Genomic DNA, 16,563 nt, shown 5'->3' on the forward strand with positions numbered 1-16,563 from the left:
TAGGATGTTTTGAATTATAAGTAATTTGAAAATTTTTCAAACTGCTCTAAACAAAGGAATGTGTTGCCTTATAGAAAGGCTTTTCAGATGTGGTTTGGGTGGCAGGCATGGTTTGATCCAGAGAACTATGACATCAGCAGTGGGCTGGCTTTGCCTGTTCATCTTTCCAGCTCTGACCTCCTGGAGTCAGCCTCGTCATCACAGCTGCCTTTTTCAGTAAAGGACATTGAAGCGAACCCTGGCCTCATCCACACATCAGCCTCCAGAGAGCACCTCTCCCCCAGTGTCTGCTGCAAAGTCAGCGGTTCATCTGATTGGACAGGCTTAGGTCACATGCCTCCCAGCTTGTCCAGTTGCCGGAATGAGGGAAAGTGACATACTGATTGGCTGGTCAGGGGACACAGCCGTAGTCTCCAGAACCACTGGTATCTCCATATAGAATCAGAGCTCTGGAAAGGTGCAGGGGGTGGGGAATGGATGCCGCGTGATGACTGGGCCCTTCCTCTACTCTGACCTTGTCTCTCTGCACCTGCAGAGCCTGTGAGATGCATAGGGCCCCAAGAGTTTGCCATTACCTTGCTCCATCCGGCTGGGGCTCTAGAACCGGGTGTAGGCTGACGGGACAGCCCTGCCTGGCCCTCTCCTGGGTCTCACTGTATTCTTCTTATCTTATCTCCAGACAGAGATTACTGCAGTTTATGTGACAAGCAGCCTATCGGGCGGCTGCTTTTCCGACAGTTCTGCGAAACCCGGCCTGGGCTGGAGTGCTACATTCAGTTCCTGGACTCAGTGGTAAGTCCCTGCTCCTGGGGGGCAGCCCTAGGTCCTCTGGGAAGAAAGCTGGACCTCATGGCTTAGCAGCCCAAAGAATACAGTTTTTGCTTAAGAAACTGGGGCGTTGAGCAACTCTTCTGACAGCCTGAGGTAGCTCTGCAGTTCTGTGGCCCTCCCACCAGCTGAAAACTCATTTGATAAAATCCAAACCTGGTATGTCTGTATTTACTGGTTTACCACCTGCCTCTCCGCTAGAATCCAGCTCCTAGGCGCTAGGCTTCCTGTTCACCCTCACCCAGCAGAGTTCCTGGAAGACACAGGCATCCAGGAAATGTTTGTGGAACAAATGTGCATGCACCGGCTGTTTCAAGCCAGTCTGATGGATCGGTGACTGGCTCAGGTGGCCCTGCCTGATGCAGTGAGGGTTTCCTGCAGACCTGCATCACTCATGGCACTCATTTGTGCAACCAGTGCTGTGATCTGCATGAGCTTTTAGGACAGGATGTGGAAATACCCCGAGACTCTCAGCCCCTGCCCAGCAAGGCACAGCCGTCTTCCTGGCCAGCTCCCTTTTGGGTTCCTATCTGAGGAAGGAGAACAGGATGGGGAGGTGAGGAACGGGCCTGGGCCAGGATGCTGTCATTGGCAGCAGCCACCCCACCTCTGTTCCAGTTTAGGGGGTGGCCTGCTAGGACTCAAGTTTTTGTGTCTCTTCAGGGTCTTCACATGGCTCTCTTCATCCACAGCCCTACTGCCTATGGAATGTCACCACCAAAGTCACTCAGGCCTCCTCAAGGTCAATGTGTCCAAAATGCACTCTGCACCTTCTCCCATACCCCCCAAAGCTCCCAGCCCTGACACTGTCCCTATTCTAGTTACCCACACTCTACAGTCATCCTGTCACCAGATGGGGACCTCAGTTTAGCCTGACTTATGTCATGGAAACAAAATTTAAGGACGTATTTTACTCAGAGTTAGAAAGTGAGGGAGAATAGGAAAAGATTCCAGTTTGAGCAGCTGGAAGGGCGTCACTCTGATAGGGGTTCAGACCGGCCCACTCACAAAGGCAAAAGCCAGCTTTTAAGGATTAGCTAAGGTGGTCCTGTTGGAAGAGGTGATCTGCGCTGGTGATCTTGTGGCTCTGCTTTTCCTGGAATGCAGGTGACCACATGTTTAGGACAATGGCTGAAGCCTTCTAGGCATCCTACTAGGGAGGCTTGGAACTGGATGTTACACAAAGCTAGCAAATGAGTGTCCCTGCGAACCTTGAGCATTACTTTAGTTACTCCTCTCTTGGAGTCCTTAGTCTTAAAGGGAGATGAGCTAGACTAAGTAAATTTAGGGCTAATAATCTTGTTTTGCCAACTTTTCCTAAATAATTAACATTCCTACATGCAGAGCTAAGTAGGAATCTGACCCAGAGTTTTAAACGAGGGAGACAACAAATGTTTCCTGGTCTCCTTCCTACCTATCTTTATTTCTTCTACCCTACCTCAACCCACACCCGAAGTCTTCTCACTGTCCCTGGCTTTTCCCTCTCCCTCATCCTTCCCCAAAGATCAGGACCTCGGCTCCTTGGCCTCCAGGGCCTCCGCCAGTTCCCTTTCCATCATCTCTTCCTAGGTCCTAGCACAGGCCCAGTGATTACAATAGTTCTCAACCTTGGCAAAGGATTAGAAACACCCAGGGGGACTTAAAAACTACCAGCGCCTGAGCTGAAGCCCAAACTAATGAATATGGATCTCTAGGGGTGAGGCCTAGTGTTTTTATAACTTTTTGTTATGGAAAATTTCAAAACTCTACAAAGTAAAAATTCAGCCAAACAGTATAATGAACCCCCATGTGCCCTTTACCCCACCTCAACAATTATCAACTCAGAGCTAGTCCTGTGTCACCGGGCCCCATCCTCCTCTCAGCAGCATTTTGTAGCAGACCTCAGATATCATATTACTTCCTCCATGAACTTTTCAGTATGTATCTGTAAACAGTAAGAGCTCCTAGAAAGCAACAGTACAATAGTACAATAATCATCACACCTTAATAAAATATTATCAAACATTAGTGTTCAAATTTCTGATTTTCTCATCCATTTTATAAATTTGTGTTTGAGCTTTTGAATTGATCTGGGTGAGGCCCACACACTGTGATCAGTTGATCATTTTCTTGACTCCAGGCCTCTGTTTAACCACCTCCCTCTGTGATGTGTTTGTCGTCCCTGTAGAGTTCCCCAAGTCATTTAATACGTTCCTCAGTGCTACTTGTAAATCACTCAATTGGACCTAGTAACTTGATCAGATTCAATTTCCCTTTGGGGGTGTATGTGTGTATAACTGACTTCGTAAGTGGCTTCATGTTTTTCTCCTCAGTGTACATGAGAGAGGGAGCGGGAGAGGGAGAGAAAGGACAGGGAAGGAGGGAAGGAAGGGAAGAAGGGTGGAAGGAAGGGAGGGAGAAGCAAAGGGAAGGGGGAGAAGAGGGAGGAAGGAAAGGGAAAGGAAGGAAGAGATCCAGAGTGGTCCTTATCCTTAGTGGTCCTCCCTGGTGTCATTGTAGGCCAGTGGGAGCCCCTCCATGTGGGCTTCTGAGATCCCAGTTGGATCCCAGTAATCACTGACAGCTCCTTACTGTCTGGTGTGACAGTGTTGTGGACTCATCTTGTACTACAGTTCATTGTTTCACCAAGGAAGCCCAGTTCTTTCTCCTGGAAAATGGCACATGGGAACTTCAGGGTGGCATTAGGGTTGCTCGTTACCATTAGATGGGCCATTGTCCCTAGCGGATACTGGCATTTTTCAAATCTCCATGACTGTAATATGTATCTGGGGTCGGGAGGCACTGACATGTAGGATAGAGCCCAGGTCTCACTGCCAGGCCCCTTCCTGCCTTTTTGTCTTCAGCCTCTACCAGAGTCTTTCTGGATCCCTGGTTCTGGCCCAAACACTTGCTCCTGGGGGCTGTGACTTCCAGACCAGCTGAAGTCTCCTGCAAGTGAGGAGCTACTGGAGGGTTTTAACAAAACAGTGAACTGAACATAGTCTGACCGGTATTGAAAGGATCCTGCTGGCTTCTGTGTTGGAGACGGGCTTCTAGGGCAGGGAGATCTGTGAGGAGGCTGCTGCGGTGATTCAGGTGAGAGCGGGTGGTGGGTTGGAGCCAACACATAAGCAGTGGTGAGAAGTGGTTGGACCGGAGACATGTTTCAAACCAGTGTTCAGTAGTCCCTGGTGGAATAGGAGTGAGAAGAGTTAATTTGGAAGTTCTGAGCTGAGCAAGTGTACGAATGGGGTAAGCTTAAGATTGTGGGAAGGTCAGGTTGGGAAAATCGGGGGCTTCATTCTAAGCTCTGGGTTTCTCAGTGCTCCACTGGAAAAACCCTGAAGACATCCAAATGGTGATGTTCCAAGGGAGACAGCTATCTACGTCTGGCACTTGTGAGAAAGCCCTGGGCTTTCAACCTGGAGTAGAAGGTTGGGAGTTGGCACCATAGAGCTGGGTAGCAGAGCCATGGGCTCCCAGGAGGTGAATATGGATGGAGCTGCAATAAGGACCGGAGGCAGAGCGTGGACCAAGGGCTACTCCCCATCTGGAAAAGATGAGGCGGTGGCAGCTTGGGACCTGTCGAGAGAGTTGATGAGGCAGAGCGGGGTGAGGCTGAGCCCAGGAGCCAGTGGAATTTTCCAGCCCCGTGTTCTGTTAGATGCTCATAGTTGTTTGAGAAGGGAAAATAAAGTGCAGTGTGATGGTGCCCATTTTCATTCTGGTTGTGCTGTCCTTTCTTTTCACTGGGCCTGCACCAGGAACTGTTTATTGGACAGGAAATGTGAGTCTGGTTCCCGTGTTAATGCGCTGAGCGCTTTTTGCACACGCTGCCATAACAAAGCCACTGCTCATGGCTTGGGAGAGGTTGACCTGGCTGCTCCACACTTTCAGCTCCATCCCTAGGAATTAGGGAGGGCTTTTCTTCACCCATCTTGACGTCAAATGAGCAGCCTTTGCACACCTCTTTTACGCATGCAGAATTTATTTTCCTGGACTGGCGTAACTTCTGGTCTGAAATCCATATTTTCTTCCATCCCAACTGGAACTCTGAGGAGGAAGGAAATGGCAGTGTCCCTGGTTGTGTAGTACAGCCCCAGGTGCTCCTGGTCTTAGCCAATACATTCACACCATGCCCACCTCTGTTGAATTCCCACCAAGTGGAGTTTGTTAAAAATAACCCATCCTTGTTGGGCTCTGATTATAACCCCCAGAAAGGTTTTTCTCCTCCAGTCTTAGTATCCGCATTTCTTGAGTTAAGCAGAAGTGGTAGCTGTTTTTGAACAGGGTCTGGGTGGTTTTCTGGGCAGCAGAACTGTCTTTAATGCAGCTTTGAGTATGATGAGCTGGCCAGGTCTCTACTGGCTTCCTATAGAGAAGCAGGGACAATGCCTAAGTTAAGGCCATGACTAAGTCTGGTCTTTCTGGAGGGCAAAGAAGGTTTGGCCAGCTGGCTAGGGGTAGAAAGGGGCTCAGGATATGGTCAGTCACATGGCCAAGAGCAGGATATGGTCAGTCACCTGGCCAAGAGGGTATTCTCACAGGTATCTTCAGGATAGAGGGACTTCTCTCTATCCTCCTTCCTGGGCCTGTTATGGCTTGTATCTAGATGGTTCTGCACTCCCCCAGCCTCATGCAGTCATGGGAAGTGGGCTTTTCAGAGGTAGCTGAATCTAGAGTTTGTGACTGATTCATGGTCCAGTGCTGAGATTAAAGGTGTGAATGCTGCACCCACCCTCAGTTGGGTAGCCTGCATATAATGTAAGAGACAGAAAGAGTCTTCCTCTTCCCTTGCTGGCGTGCTTTTGCTGTCTTCTGCTGCCATGAGCTGTTTTTCCTCTGGGAAGTCCCTCTGCCAAGCCACCCTGCCTTGGAGCCAGTAGATTATAGACTGAAACCTCTACAAACTGGGAGCTAAATAATCCTTTCCTCCCTTAACTTTGGGTGTTGGGTATTTTGTCTCAGCAATAAGAGAAAAGTAACTAAGACAGGGCCCTTCGTCACACGCTGGCTCATTTGAAACTCTCATGTCTCCACATTGGATAAGACCTAAAGTTTTCAAGTCTCTGCACTTTGAGAGTGCAGGAAGTTTGGCGGATACTTAATACATACTTTCTGGGGGTCACCTACCTGCAATAGGGGGCTGGATTGTGAAAACAAGAGGCAAATTCTTGGCCTCCTGGAGCTTAACTTTCTGGTAAAATAAAAAATTGAAAAGCAAATAAGGAAACTTTTAAAAATGAAGTAAGCAACACCAGTTATGAGTTTAGATCCCTATTAAGTATTAATTATCTCATGGCAGAATGGCTCAAAGCAACTATAAATAATTTATGATCTTATAGTTTTTGTGGGTTAGGAGCTTGGGGGTGCTGTAACTAGGCACTCCTCCTGAAGGCCTGTTGAAGGTTACATCAGGATATTGGCTGGATCTGCTTTCCTGTTACTCATGCTGGCTATTGGCAAGAGTTCTTAGCTGGTCTCCTAGTGGCCTTCTCCATGAGATTGCTTGAGTGTCCTCACACCATGACTGGCTTTCTCCAAAGTGAGTGACGCAATAGAGCATGGTAGAAGCTGCAGTGTCTTTTATGACCCAGTGTCAAAGCCTCCACACTTTCATTTCGTCTCTGTTAGCCCTAGTCAGTGTAGGAAGAGACTTCTTCAGAGCATGCAAGGCAGGAAGGAAAGATTATCATGGCCCATCTAAGAGGCTGGCGATTACAGATAGGAGGTTATGGTAAATAAAATCTCCTGTCAGGAAGTGCTAAAAGGCATTCCAAGCCATTCACTGGGCAGGAATTATAGAAGGTTGCATGAAATTTTTGGGCTATCACCTGGCGTTAGATATGCCTGATTATCTGAACTTTTATTCCAAAAGGATCCTCTCTGCCTACCAGGAGAACTAAGTATTCTGCTTCTTGAACTGATGAGCCACAAACCATATTTATCTTTGTCTCTTATCACTGTTCTGACTTGCCAAAAGAGAGAGGCCAGAGGATGATGATAATTCTTCAAGTGCACAGAGACTCCTGCCAATGGATCCTTCCTCTGGAATGGATGGACTTGAGAGGAAGCCCTTATCTCTTGAAGGCAAAGAAGGAGCTGCAGAAAAGCACCCCATCTCATGTCCTCCATCACCACAGCTGGTTGGGAAAGGGCCAAGGGTGCTTGGAAGGGCAGCTGTTACAGTTAGCACAGGCAAGATGTTGGGGCCGGTATGAGTGGACCACGGTGTTTTAATCTTGTGCAAATGCTGCTGTTCAAACCAGCACAGCTCCTTTGAACATGTAGCAGGTCCTAAAAATCATCGGAGGGAAAAGTGTCTTTAGCACCAGGACCTTTTTTCACTGGCATTTTCTGAGACTGATGATACAAGTACAGGCCAGCAGCATGAAATGCCAGGTTGGTACATGGGAATGCCCATGTATACTTACACTTTTGGTGGGTACAGAAGTACGGGTGGTGCTTTCTTTGCTCCCAGGCTTCACATAGCCTGCTAATCCTGTGTCAAGGCAGCACTTGCTCTTGTGTTTGGCATAACGCACAGTGCAAAGAGAAGCCCATTCTGTGGTGCCTGCCTTGGTTTGCACCCAGGTACCTGGGAGAAGAGATACCCTCCAGGGCTGGGGTGTGGCCCAGAGGTAGAGTGCTTGCCTAGAATGCATGAAGCCCCGGTGATTGCCAGCACCACCAGAGAATGAGATAGAGTGGGGGGTGTCCTCCAAAGGCTTTGAGCTCTGGGAAGGGCGATCTTCTCTCAAATAAGCAGATCAGAGAGGACTGTGGGGATTCCTTCCGTTCAAGGAGAACAAGGCCCCTTGCTCTGCCTAGAGGGACGGGTACACTTGTGCAGATGGATTTCAAGGGCTATCCCTTACCTTGGGTATACCTCTTTTTTTCTTTGAATTCATCATCTGGCCGCCATTTTCCAAGCTGAACCTGATTGTAAAATTCTGGGCTGTTGGTACAGATTCTTATTTGCTGCTTCCATTTGCTGGTTTAAACTAGTTTAAGCTTTCTCCTAGTAGTGTGCAAGGGTGTTCTCACCTACCTGGACCTTGCCCCGTCCAGCCCAGCTGCCATGGGCCTCCTCTCTGTAGATGACTTCTCGTGGCTGATGAGCCCCAGCCCCTCTTGGGGGTCACTGTGGAGACATGACCTGTCACTTCAGGTGACTTAATCAGTGTGGGAAAACCCAGCTGGAAGCCTTCTGTTGGGTTTTTGCCTCCCAAAACCAATGCTTCTCAAGTAGTGGTTGCCTGACATGGACTCTTCAAAGAAAGGCCTTTTGATCCCAGGCTGGGGACGCCTGTCCCCGCGTGCTCCCAGCTGCGTCCCTGCGGAGCTGCGCGCCCATCCTCTGCTGGGAGGCAGCTGACCTGAAAGTAATGTTATTTTTTTTTGTAACCTGGGTTTTAGAACCCAGAGCAATAATATTTTCAGCTGGTTATTGAGGCTGATCTGTGAGCCCAGGCCTCCATTTGCTTAAATAGAGCCACCTTCACAGATGTATTTTGGGACAGTGAAAATCCAGTGTTTGGGATGGGATCGAGTTACCCCAAATGGGATTGACTGTTTGCCCAGGGCCTAGACCTGCAAAGCAGTCTGGCTGCGTTCCCCCATGCCAGACCTTGAGGCCTGGCTTCCAGGGCCTGCAGGACACTGGGTGCTTCTCTGCGTACTGAAGCAGGGACAGTAGGGGCTCTAAAATGCCCAGTTCCTTTCAAAAGGAAGCCCTGTCACTCACCAACTTGATTGCCTTTGAACCAGTTATTTGACCTCTCAGAGCCTCACTGTCTCTGTCCATAAATTGGGGATAATCATACCTGCAGTAGAGCTCTATGTAGTGTGTCTGTATACACATGCATATGTGTGTGTGCAAGTAAGTTTTAGGGGATTTGGGGGAGCATAGAAGAATATAAGAGGAAAAGGGCACAAAAAGCCATCTTCTTTCCTTAGTATCTGAAGGAGTCACCAAATCATCAAGAAAGCCTTGGTCCCTCAGCCTTGTCTTGATGGGAAGGAACTGGCTCCAGGGGAGATCGGGTGGCACAGCAGGAGCTGGGCCAGTGCACCAGGCCTCGCTCTGCTGGTACTGGCCATGTGATCTTGAGCAAGTCCTTCATTCCTCTGAGCCTCAGTATCCCGCTCAGTAAGGTGAGGGCTTAGATTCCTTGTGGTCCCATAACCTTGGGATTGTAGTGGTCATAGGGTTCATGTTTCTTCACTGGAGATGATGTGGCTCATAGAAGTGAGACAGTAGGACCAGGAAACTTGCTTGCTGTCCCTCTGTGTACCTTCCAAATCTTTCCTGCCCTTTCCCTTTTTCGGGGAGGGCCTCCTAGCCAGTCTAGGAGAGCCAAACTCTAGACCCTGCACTGTGAGGTTGCCTCGGATATAAGAAAGGATCTGGGTGTCTGACGACACAGCCGGATGCCTGGAGGAGGAGGCTGGGTCCGTCTGTGCTTGGTCATTTCCTGTGTCTCTTTTGAAATAAGGGTACTTTGGGGCTGAGCCTGACAAATCCTTGGGTTTGAAATGGTTATAAACAATTTGCAATTAGCTGCTTTGTCTAAATGAGCAGGCAAACTCACTCAGGCTTCTTGTTAACTTGAGGCCTTTCATCCACTTGGCAACTGCGTCAGATGCGAGCGAAGGAGCCCCTCTCGGCCAAGGAGAAGTAAAATGTCTGCGTTTTTCAGTTCCTTTGTGTTGAGAAGGAGCTCTGTGCTTGAGGTTGGTGTCCCAGCCCTGCCACCCCCAGCTGCATGACCTGGGTGAGTGGCTTTCCAGTACCAAGTATCATCTATGCTGAAGGGGTAGAACAGGAGCTGCCCTTGTGGCTCTACCCTGGTTCTTTTAAGGTTCACTTTGTTTTGTGTTGTTTTTCTTCTTTAATACTAGGGATTGGACTCAGGGCCTTCACACTGAGCTACATCTCCAGCCCCACGCCCCTTTTATTATTTTGAGACAGAAACTTGCTAAGTTGCTAAGTTACCCAGGTTAGGCTTGAACTTCTGGTCCTCTTGCCTCAGCAAGAGGTGGGCTGCACTATAATCCCTAGAGTGCTGGGATTATAGGCATGGGCCACTATGCCCAAATTCCTAGAACACAGGAAAAAGGCAAGAAGAGAGAGGTATGTCCTTTCCTTCTCAGAGTTCAATTTGTGAGCTGAAAGGCTGGAGAAAATAAGGCATGGGTAATATTATTTTTTCCTTACAAGATATGATAATCACCACGGTGATACTTGTGGCAACTGTTAAATGAGTATTTATTATGTGCCAGTCTCAGGCCGAGGGCTCTTTCCTTTCTATCTGCACAGTTGCCCTACACAGAGGTGCCACTAGTGCTGGACCCCTCTACATTTTATAGACAGTCTGTGCAGATCATCTCAGGTCATGTAGTTTGTAAAGTCCAGGTGACCCAAAGCAGCTTTTCCATGGTCTTTCAGTTAGATGGCCCTTATTTTCCAGTGGTTTCCTCTGACCCATCTAAGTCAGTTCTTCTTAAACCCAGCTGCCCAAATGCCGGCCCTCCTGACCTGCTGGACGGTCTGCTGCGTTGCTCTGGGCATCGGGGTTTGCTTGATGCTCCTGGTGGTTCTGATGTGCAGCCCATGTGGACAGCGCTGTCCTAAGAGCCAGCATCTTTTGGCAAGGGCAGAGTGGTCTGCATGTTAGACTCTTGGCCAGCTCTTCCCCACTCTGTGGGCCCCAGTTTCCTGCCCTGCAGAAGAAGGAGATTGGCTAGGTGGCCTCCAGAGTGTTCTCCAGGGGCCTCTGAGCTTCCGTAACCATAAGAAGCTTATGAGCAAATGTGTTATTGTTCCTTTTCTTCTTCCATTTTAGGCAGAATATGAAGTTACTCCAGATGAAAAACTGGGAGAGAAAGGGAAGGAAATTATGACCAAGTACCTCACCCCAAAGGTAAGAAGCCAACCAAACTCCACAGCAGGAAGAAGGGGAGGCTTTGTCCAGGAGTGAGGGCACCAACGCCCTGCTGGCCATGGGGGACCTGTGACTTTCAGGACTGGTGGCTGGCGTTGGTCTCAGTCGCTGCCATTCTCCTCACCCAGAAGGCGCTCAGATCACCAGGCCAGGAGGTGGATGGTCCAGACGTGGCCTGGCACAGAGGAAGAAGCCTGCTTCTTGGGGCCTGGTCCTTCCAAAGGCCCGCCTGTCTTCCACCACCACGCCTATATGTGTGGGGCAGGATCGGTGGAAACCTGGCCGAGGTCAGGTTGGGAAGCGATGGGCTGGGGGTGATCAGAAGGGAAGGTCAGAGTACACAAGGCAGTCAGGGGAGCATGTCAGGAGTTTGAAGTATATTCAAGACGTAACGAAGCACAAAGGGCCCCTGACCCCACTTTAGCACCCACTGAAGGGCAGAAGGAAGAGGGCTGGCACTGCCCCAGGGTCCTGGCAACCTGAATTCTCTGGAACCTGGTCCCTCTTGATCCAGCATGGTAGAAAAATGTTTTCTTGATCCATTTAGTGTTGTGGCCCTGGCTGTTCTGCCCACTTGGCGGAGCTGTCTCCCCTTTAATAGGCCTCAACTTCCCTGCCACGTGAGCGCCAGAGATGTGACCTGCGTGTGAGCAACCTTGTGTGTCTCCTGTTCCCTGGCCTGGTGCTTCCTCCTGCTCAGGCCCCTGTGCACCATGAGTACTAGTCCCACAGAAAGGCCCTCCTCACAGAAGCTGGCCCAGGCTGCTGGTGGACTGAGGTTACCACAGCCTGCAGGATGAGGGCCTGACCACCCATCTCCCCCGACGTTCAGGCCCTGTTCTCCGACAGGTGTGGTCTCTGGCATCTGCAGGTGGCTAATAGCTGTCTCCCTCCTGGGGTGAGCCCAGCCGCATACCCAGAAGTGTGACCCTTGTCAAGCCCTGCTATTCTAAACGACCCCATGGATGGCCATGCAATATGCACATGTGGCATCTATCATGTTCTCGTTACTGTCCTTGCCCCTTGTCTCCGGTTTCCATTCTAATCATGCATCTGTCTTTATCAACTGCAGAACCCAAGTCCTTTTGCATATGTCAGAAATGACAGGATTAATGTGTATAAAATGCCTCCCCATGGGGAACAGGGCAAAGTGTGGTCCCAGGCAGAAGACCTTATATGGTCTGGTGGGTGGTGTCTATGGGGTCTTCAGGGTGCAAGCCAGCAAGGAGTAGCCGTTCTGCACAGGGTCCCCGCTCAGCACAGTTGCACCACTGTCTTCTCAGTGAAGCTGTAGGCAGGTGCATTTTTGATCTGGGCACCACTGAAAACAGTGAACAAAGTGTGCAGACAGGTAACGCAAGCTGAGAAGAGGTGCCACCCAAGGGGGAGGAATCATCCCAGAGGGGATGATGATGATGATAAGAGCTCCTGGTTGAGTTCCTGTTGAGTGCCAGGCACCTCTGTGGCGGTACTGCTCCAGTATCCGTGAGATACCCCTGTGTACAGACAGGCTGTCAAGGCCCAGTGAAGAGGCCAGTGGCTTGCACACACTACCAGCTGATGGCATCTGCAGCTGCCCTTGGCCAGGGTACCTTCCCACGGAGGCTTACTGTGCACCATCTAGTATTCCATCCATGCCCTCTTTGAGGCTGTGTCCCCTCAAACAGTGGTGATTAATGCGTACTGGGGACCCACTGTGTCAGACGCCAATGCGTAAAGTCATCGCAGATGTGTCATCTTACAACTGAGGAAGGGGCTGCTCTAGAGGGGCTATCACCCCTCCATCATGTAGCTAGTAAGTGGCAGTGCCAGAACTTGATCCCAAACCTGGGCACTTCTGGGGCCCTGGGGACCTTTCCCTGGGGTGCACTGTTTCCCACCCCTCCTCATTCACCATACCCACTGTCTGATGAGGGCAAAGTGCTCTGTGCCCAGTTGCAGGAGGCTCTTGTGGCCTACCAGAGACAGGGTGGATAGGCACCAGGGCCGCTGCTGAGGCTGCTTCCATCTCACCCCCCTGCCCACCTCGTCCAGAACCCTCTGCCAGCAGACCCTGAGCTGGGCCCTCCAGCCCTCCCCACCTTTGCTCAGAGCTGCCTTGTCTCTTGGAGGCTCGGGGCCCAGAGTCCCCGTCAGCTCAGATGGTTTTACAAGTGCCTCCGTGCCTGCCAACATTTCTTCCTTAAGTACTCCTCAATTTCTGAAATTTAAGCCACACCATCTGTTATAGCCAGGGGCTGGGGGAAGCCGTCCCTTGGGTCCACTGCTTTCCAACAGTAAATTTTACACTGCCCTCCCCGGGGGAGCTCGCTCAGGAGCCTCTGCCCTTCCCAGTGTTGCAGAAGCCCCAGGTGCAGGGAGAGGGGCTGGGTGAGGAGCTCAGCCGATGGAGCACTGTTTAGAGCCACGCCCCGCAGCTCCTGTTCCAAACCCGTATGGTCCTTGCCTTCGGCCCCCTCAAGATGCCGCTCATGTGTCAGGTCCTGGCAGCATTGTCCAGAAGGTAATGCAGGCCACTGCGCAGTGGGAAGGCCCTGTGGTCTGTGATGTGTAGGAAGTGCTGCATGCCGTCTCTTCCCTGGTCAAGATTCACCCGGCATGTTAAAGGAGCAGTGAGGAAACCAACAGAGCTGCTAATAAAATGTTTTCCTAACTTACTTGGTCACAAAACATTTTTTTTTTCCATTTCACATCCTCCTAAACACCCACTGGGCTGCAGAGCATATCGAAGGACTATCATGATCATACCTTCTGCTCCAACATCCTTTCTCCTGTCACCTCCCCCATAGCCCCACATGGGGCTCCAGACATGCCACTCCTCTTGGTAGCCTAGTCTTGTCAGTGGCCTTTGTGATGGGAAACCTTTTAGACCTTTCAAGGATACTAACAACCCACTGTGGCATGTGTGTTACTGGTTCACCACCACTAGTCTAGGCTGCTTCCTGGAAGACCCTCTACCCAGAAGGCACTGCTGTTTTCCCTGCTGAACCCTGATGCCTCCAACTACCCAGGGCCTCCTTTGCCTCTAGTTAGAAGCTATTGCTCTGACTTGGTGGTCTCTGAGCACATGGCTCTATGTTGGTCTTCCACGCTCCATGGTCAGGATTCTGAGAAACCTGCCTTCTGGGGTGGGACAAGATGTGTGAACCAGTCAGATGCAGTGTGATCAGGGGCAGTGCTGTAGCTGTGCACTGCAAATGGAAGGTCCCAAGGAGCCGCCCCTAAAGCGGCCTGGGCATCAAGGTTTCCTCCAGGAGAGGAAGCTGCTGAGTCAGATCTGAGAGGTAGTGGAGGAGGTAAGAAGGAAAGGACCATTCCTTCTCCTTTGTATAACCAAGCATCGCAGCCATTTTGCTTTAAAGGAGCACACTGAAAGGTGTGCAAAATCCACAGGTAGGCTCTAGAAGTATTCTCTGGGTGAATTATTCATTTTAATTCTGTGAGTTTCATTGTGTTAAATGATGTGTACTTAACAGGAAAAGTATCAAATAAATAAAGTGTTGAATTTTTAGTATTATTGAGTGTTTATAAAATAGGGTATGGGGAGGAGCAAGGGCTCTGAGAAACGTCAGAGGATGCTGGCAGCAGCAGCCTGGTGTGGGGTGTGAAAGAGGGAAGACAGGTGACTCCCTGGTTTTTGTCCTGAGTCCCTGAGTGGGTAAAAGTACGCCCAGGAGGGACTGAAGCATAAGGCAAGGGTCATTCTGTTGGTGCCTGGGGAAATCACCTCCACCATCTATAGAGGTAGGGTTATTAGATCATTAATAGAGATGACAGCATCGGCTATCTGTGTCCACCGCCCCAGCGCTGGACACCTTGCGCTTATTCCGTATGAATTAGCTCAAGTGAAACCACAAGGGCACTCCTGTTATTCTTCCTCTCATGGGCCCCTCTCCTTTCCTGCCGTATGTGTCTGGGGAACATGGCTGGCTCACGTCCCATGGTATCTGACATCGTGTATTTGCTGAAAGTCAGGGTGGAAAGCCCCTGCTTGAACTAGATGCTTCTGCCTGGCACCTCCTTCTCCCTCCCGTGGGCGGGTACCTTTTGAAGCCTTGCTCTAGGCTTCCAACTCATGAGGCAGTTCATTCCCTGGATACTGCCTCAAATCCTAGGACAGCTGCCCACCCACAGCCAGCTTTGCTTTGGGGGCCATTAAAGGACACCTGTCAAGGGTGGGCTTGGGACAGATTGAAAGCTGCTGGAGATTCAAGGAGAGGCAGCGGAGTGAGAAGAAAGTGAGCCTCAGGGCCAGGGAAACTTAAGTTCAAAGCTGAGTGTGACCTCTTTTATTAGCACCTCGTTGGGAAAGTTACCAAACCTCTTAGTGTCTCCGGTTCCTCATCTGGCAGGTGGATGGGGTAGTGGCAAGGACCACAGATACAGCCAGTGGCTGTCCAGGCCTGTCCCCCTCCCTCCTTCTACTGAGCTTTCAAAATCAAGCTGCTGAGAGAGGAAATTATTCAGACGTGGAACTCCCAGCTGTGGAGTCGTGAGAAGAAGGAGGGGTCTGGGGCTCCCTCCCCCGAAGAGGCCTTCACAGAAAGACTGGATTCATTTCAAGGCAATGTATTAGTCAGGATGATTAATGTGAGCTCCCACAACAAACAAACCCCTAAATCTCAGGGGCTTCATACAACAAACATTTATTTCTTTCTCATGCACAATCCAATTGGGTCATAAGCCTCCTGGGCACTTCTCCGTGGGTGCCTCAGGGGTCCTGGCTGCTCTGTGGCTCCACCATCTTGAACATGTTATCTCAGGGCCGCCACCAAAGGGAAGGGGAGGGATGAAGGAAGCTCATGGGCTTTTAACCTGCCTTGACCTGAATGTAACACATGAGACTCCCCCTGAGGTCAAGGGTCAGGAGGAGGGCTGGAGAGAGTTGAAAAGCCCCTGGAAGATGGGGTGACACACCAATAAAGCTTGCTTCCAGAGTTCTCATGCTTCACCCTTTAAACTGTACGTGTTGTCTGTGTAGCAGGCTCATCTCTGGTGCTGATTAGATGGCGTGAGCGCAGCTGACTGGGTCCTGTTCTCAGGGCTGTCAGCTCAGAGGGGCTGGGTGGGGAGCCCTTCAGCCAATCAGACATGTATCCTGGGCTCTCTGCTGACCTGGACCCACAGACCAAGTGTGACGGGGGAGAGAAGGAAGGGGAGTAGAGGGGACTGTCACTCTGAGCTGGGGTAGACCAGGCAATACTCCTAGTTCCAATAATAAATAAAAATCAGTGGTCATAGTAACAGTATTAGATATAATCTACCAGACTTCATCTACTACAGACTTCCCTTTTAAAAATACCAACTTTAAGCCAGGCACAGTGGCACACACCTGTAATCCCAGCCCTTGGGAGGCTGAAGCAGAAGGATCGCCATGAGTTCAAGGCCAGCCTGGGCTCCATAGTGGGTTCAAGGCCAGCCTGAACTGCATAGCGAGACCCTGTCTCAAAACCAAACCAAACCAAACCAAACAAACCAAACCAAACCAAACAAGCTTTATCTAGATATTATTCACACACTATAAAATTTACCATTTTGCTTATATAATTCAATGGTTTTAAAAATATTTGGTCATTGTAACCTTCCCCATTACTTGATTCCAGGACATTTATCACCCCCGAAGAAATTCCATACACATTAGCAATGACTCTATTCCCTTTCTCCCCCCACCCTGCTTGACAGTCACTAATGTATTTTGTGTCTGCAGACCTGTACTGTGCATTTCATGTATGTGGAATATTGTACAATATGTAGCCTTTGGGGTCTGGCCTCCCACACAACATAGTGTTTTGAAAGTTCATCCATCTTG

General features: G+C 50.1%; 1 protein-coding gene across 1 annotated transcript in view; it reads left to right on the forward strand.

Annotated features, from left to right (window-relative positions):
* Grk5 (G protein-coupled receptor kinase 5) overlaps positions 1-16,563 on the forward strand; it is a 211,201-nt gene that overhangs the window by 149,555 nt on the left and 45,083 nt on the right. Inside the window, exons 3-4 of the mRNA XM_005412155.2 lie at positions 680-792; positions 10,656-10,733. Of these exons, the coding sequence (XP_005412212.1) occupies positions 680-792; positions 10,656-10,733 (191 nt within the window). The remainder of the gene's footprint in view (positions 1-679; positions 793-10,655; positions 10,734-16,563) is intronic.

Source organism: Chinchilla lanigera, unplaced genomic scaffold (assembly GCF_000276665.1).
Source record: "Chinchilla lanigera isolate Chin_1 unplaced genomic scaffold, ChiLan1.0 scaffold00150, whole genome shotgun sequence".
In the NCBI taxonomy this organism is placed as follows: domain Eukaryota; kingdom Metazoa; phylum Chordata; class Mammalia; order Rodentia; family Chinchillidae; genus Chinchilla; species Chinchilla lanigera.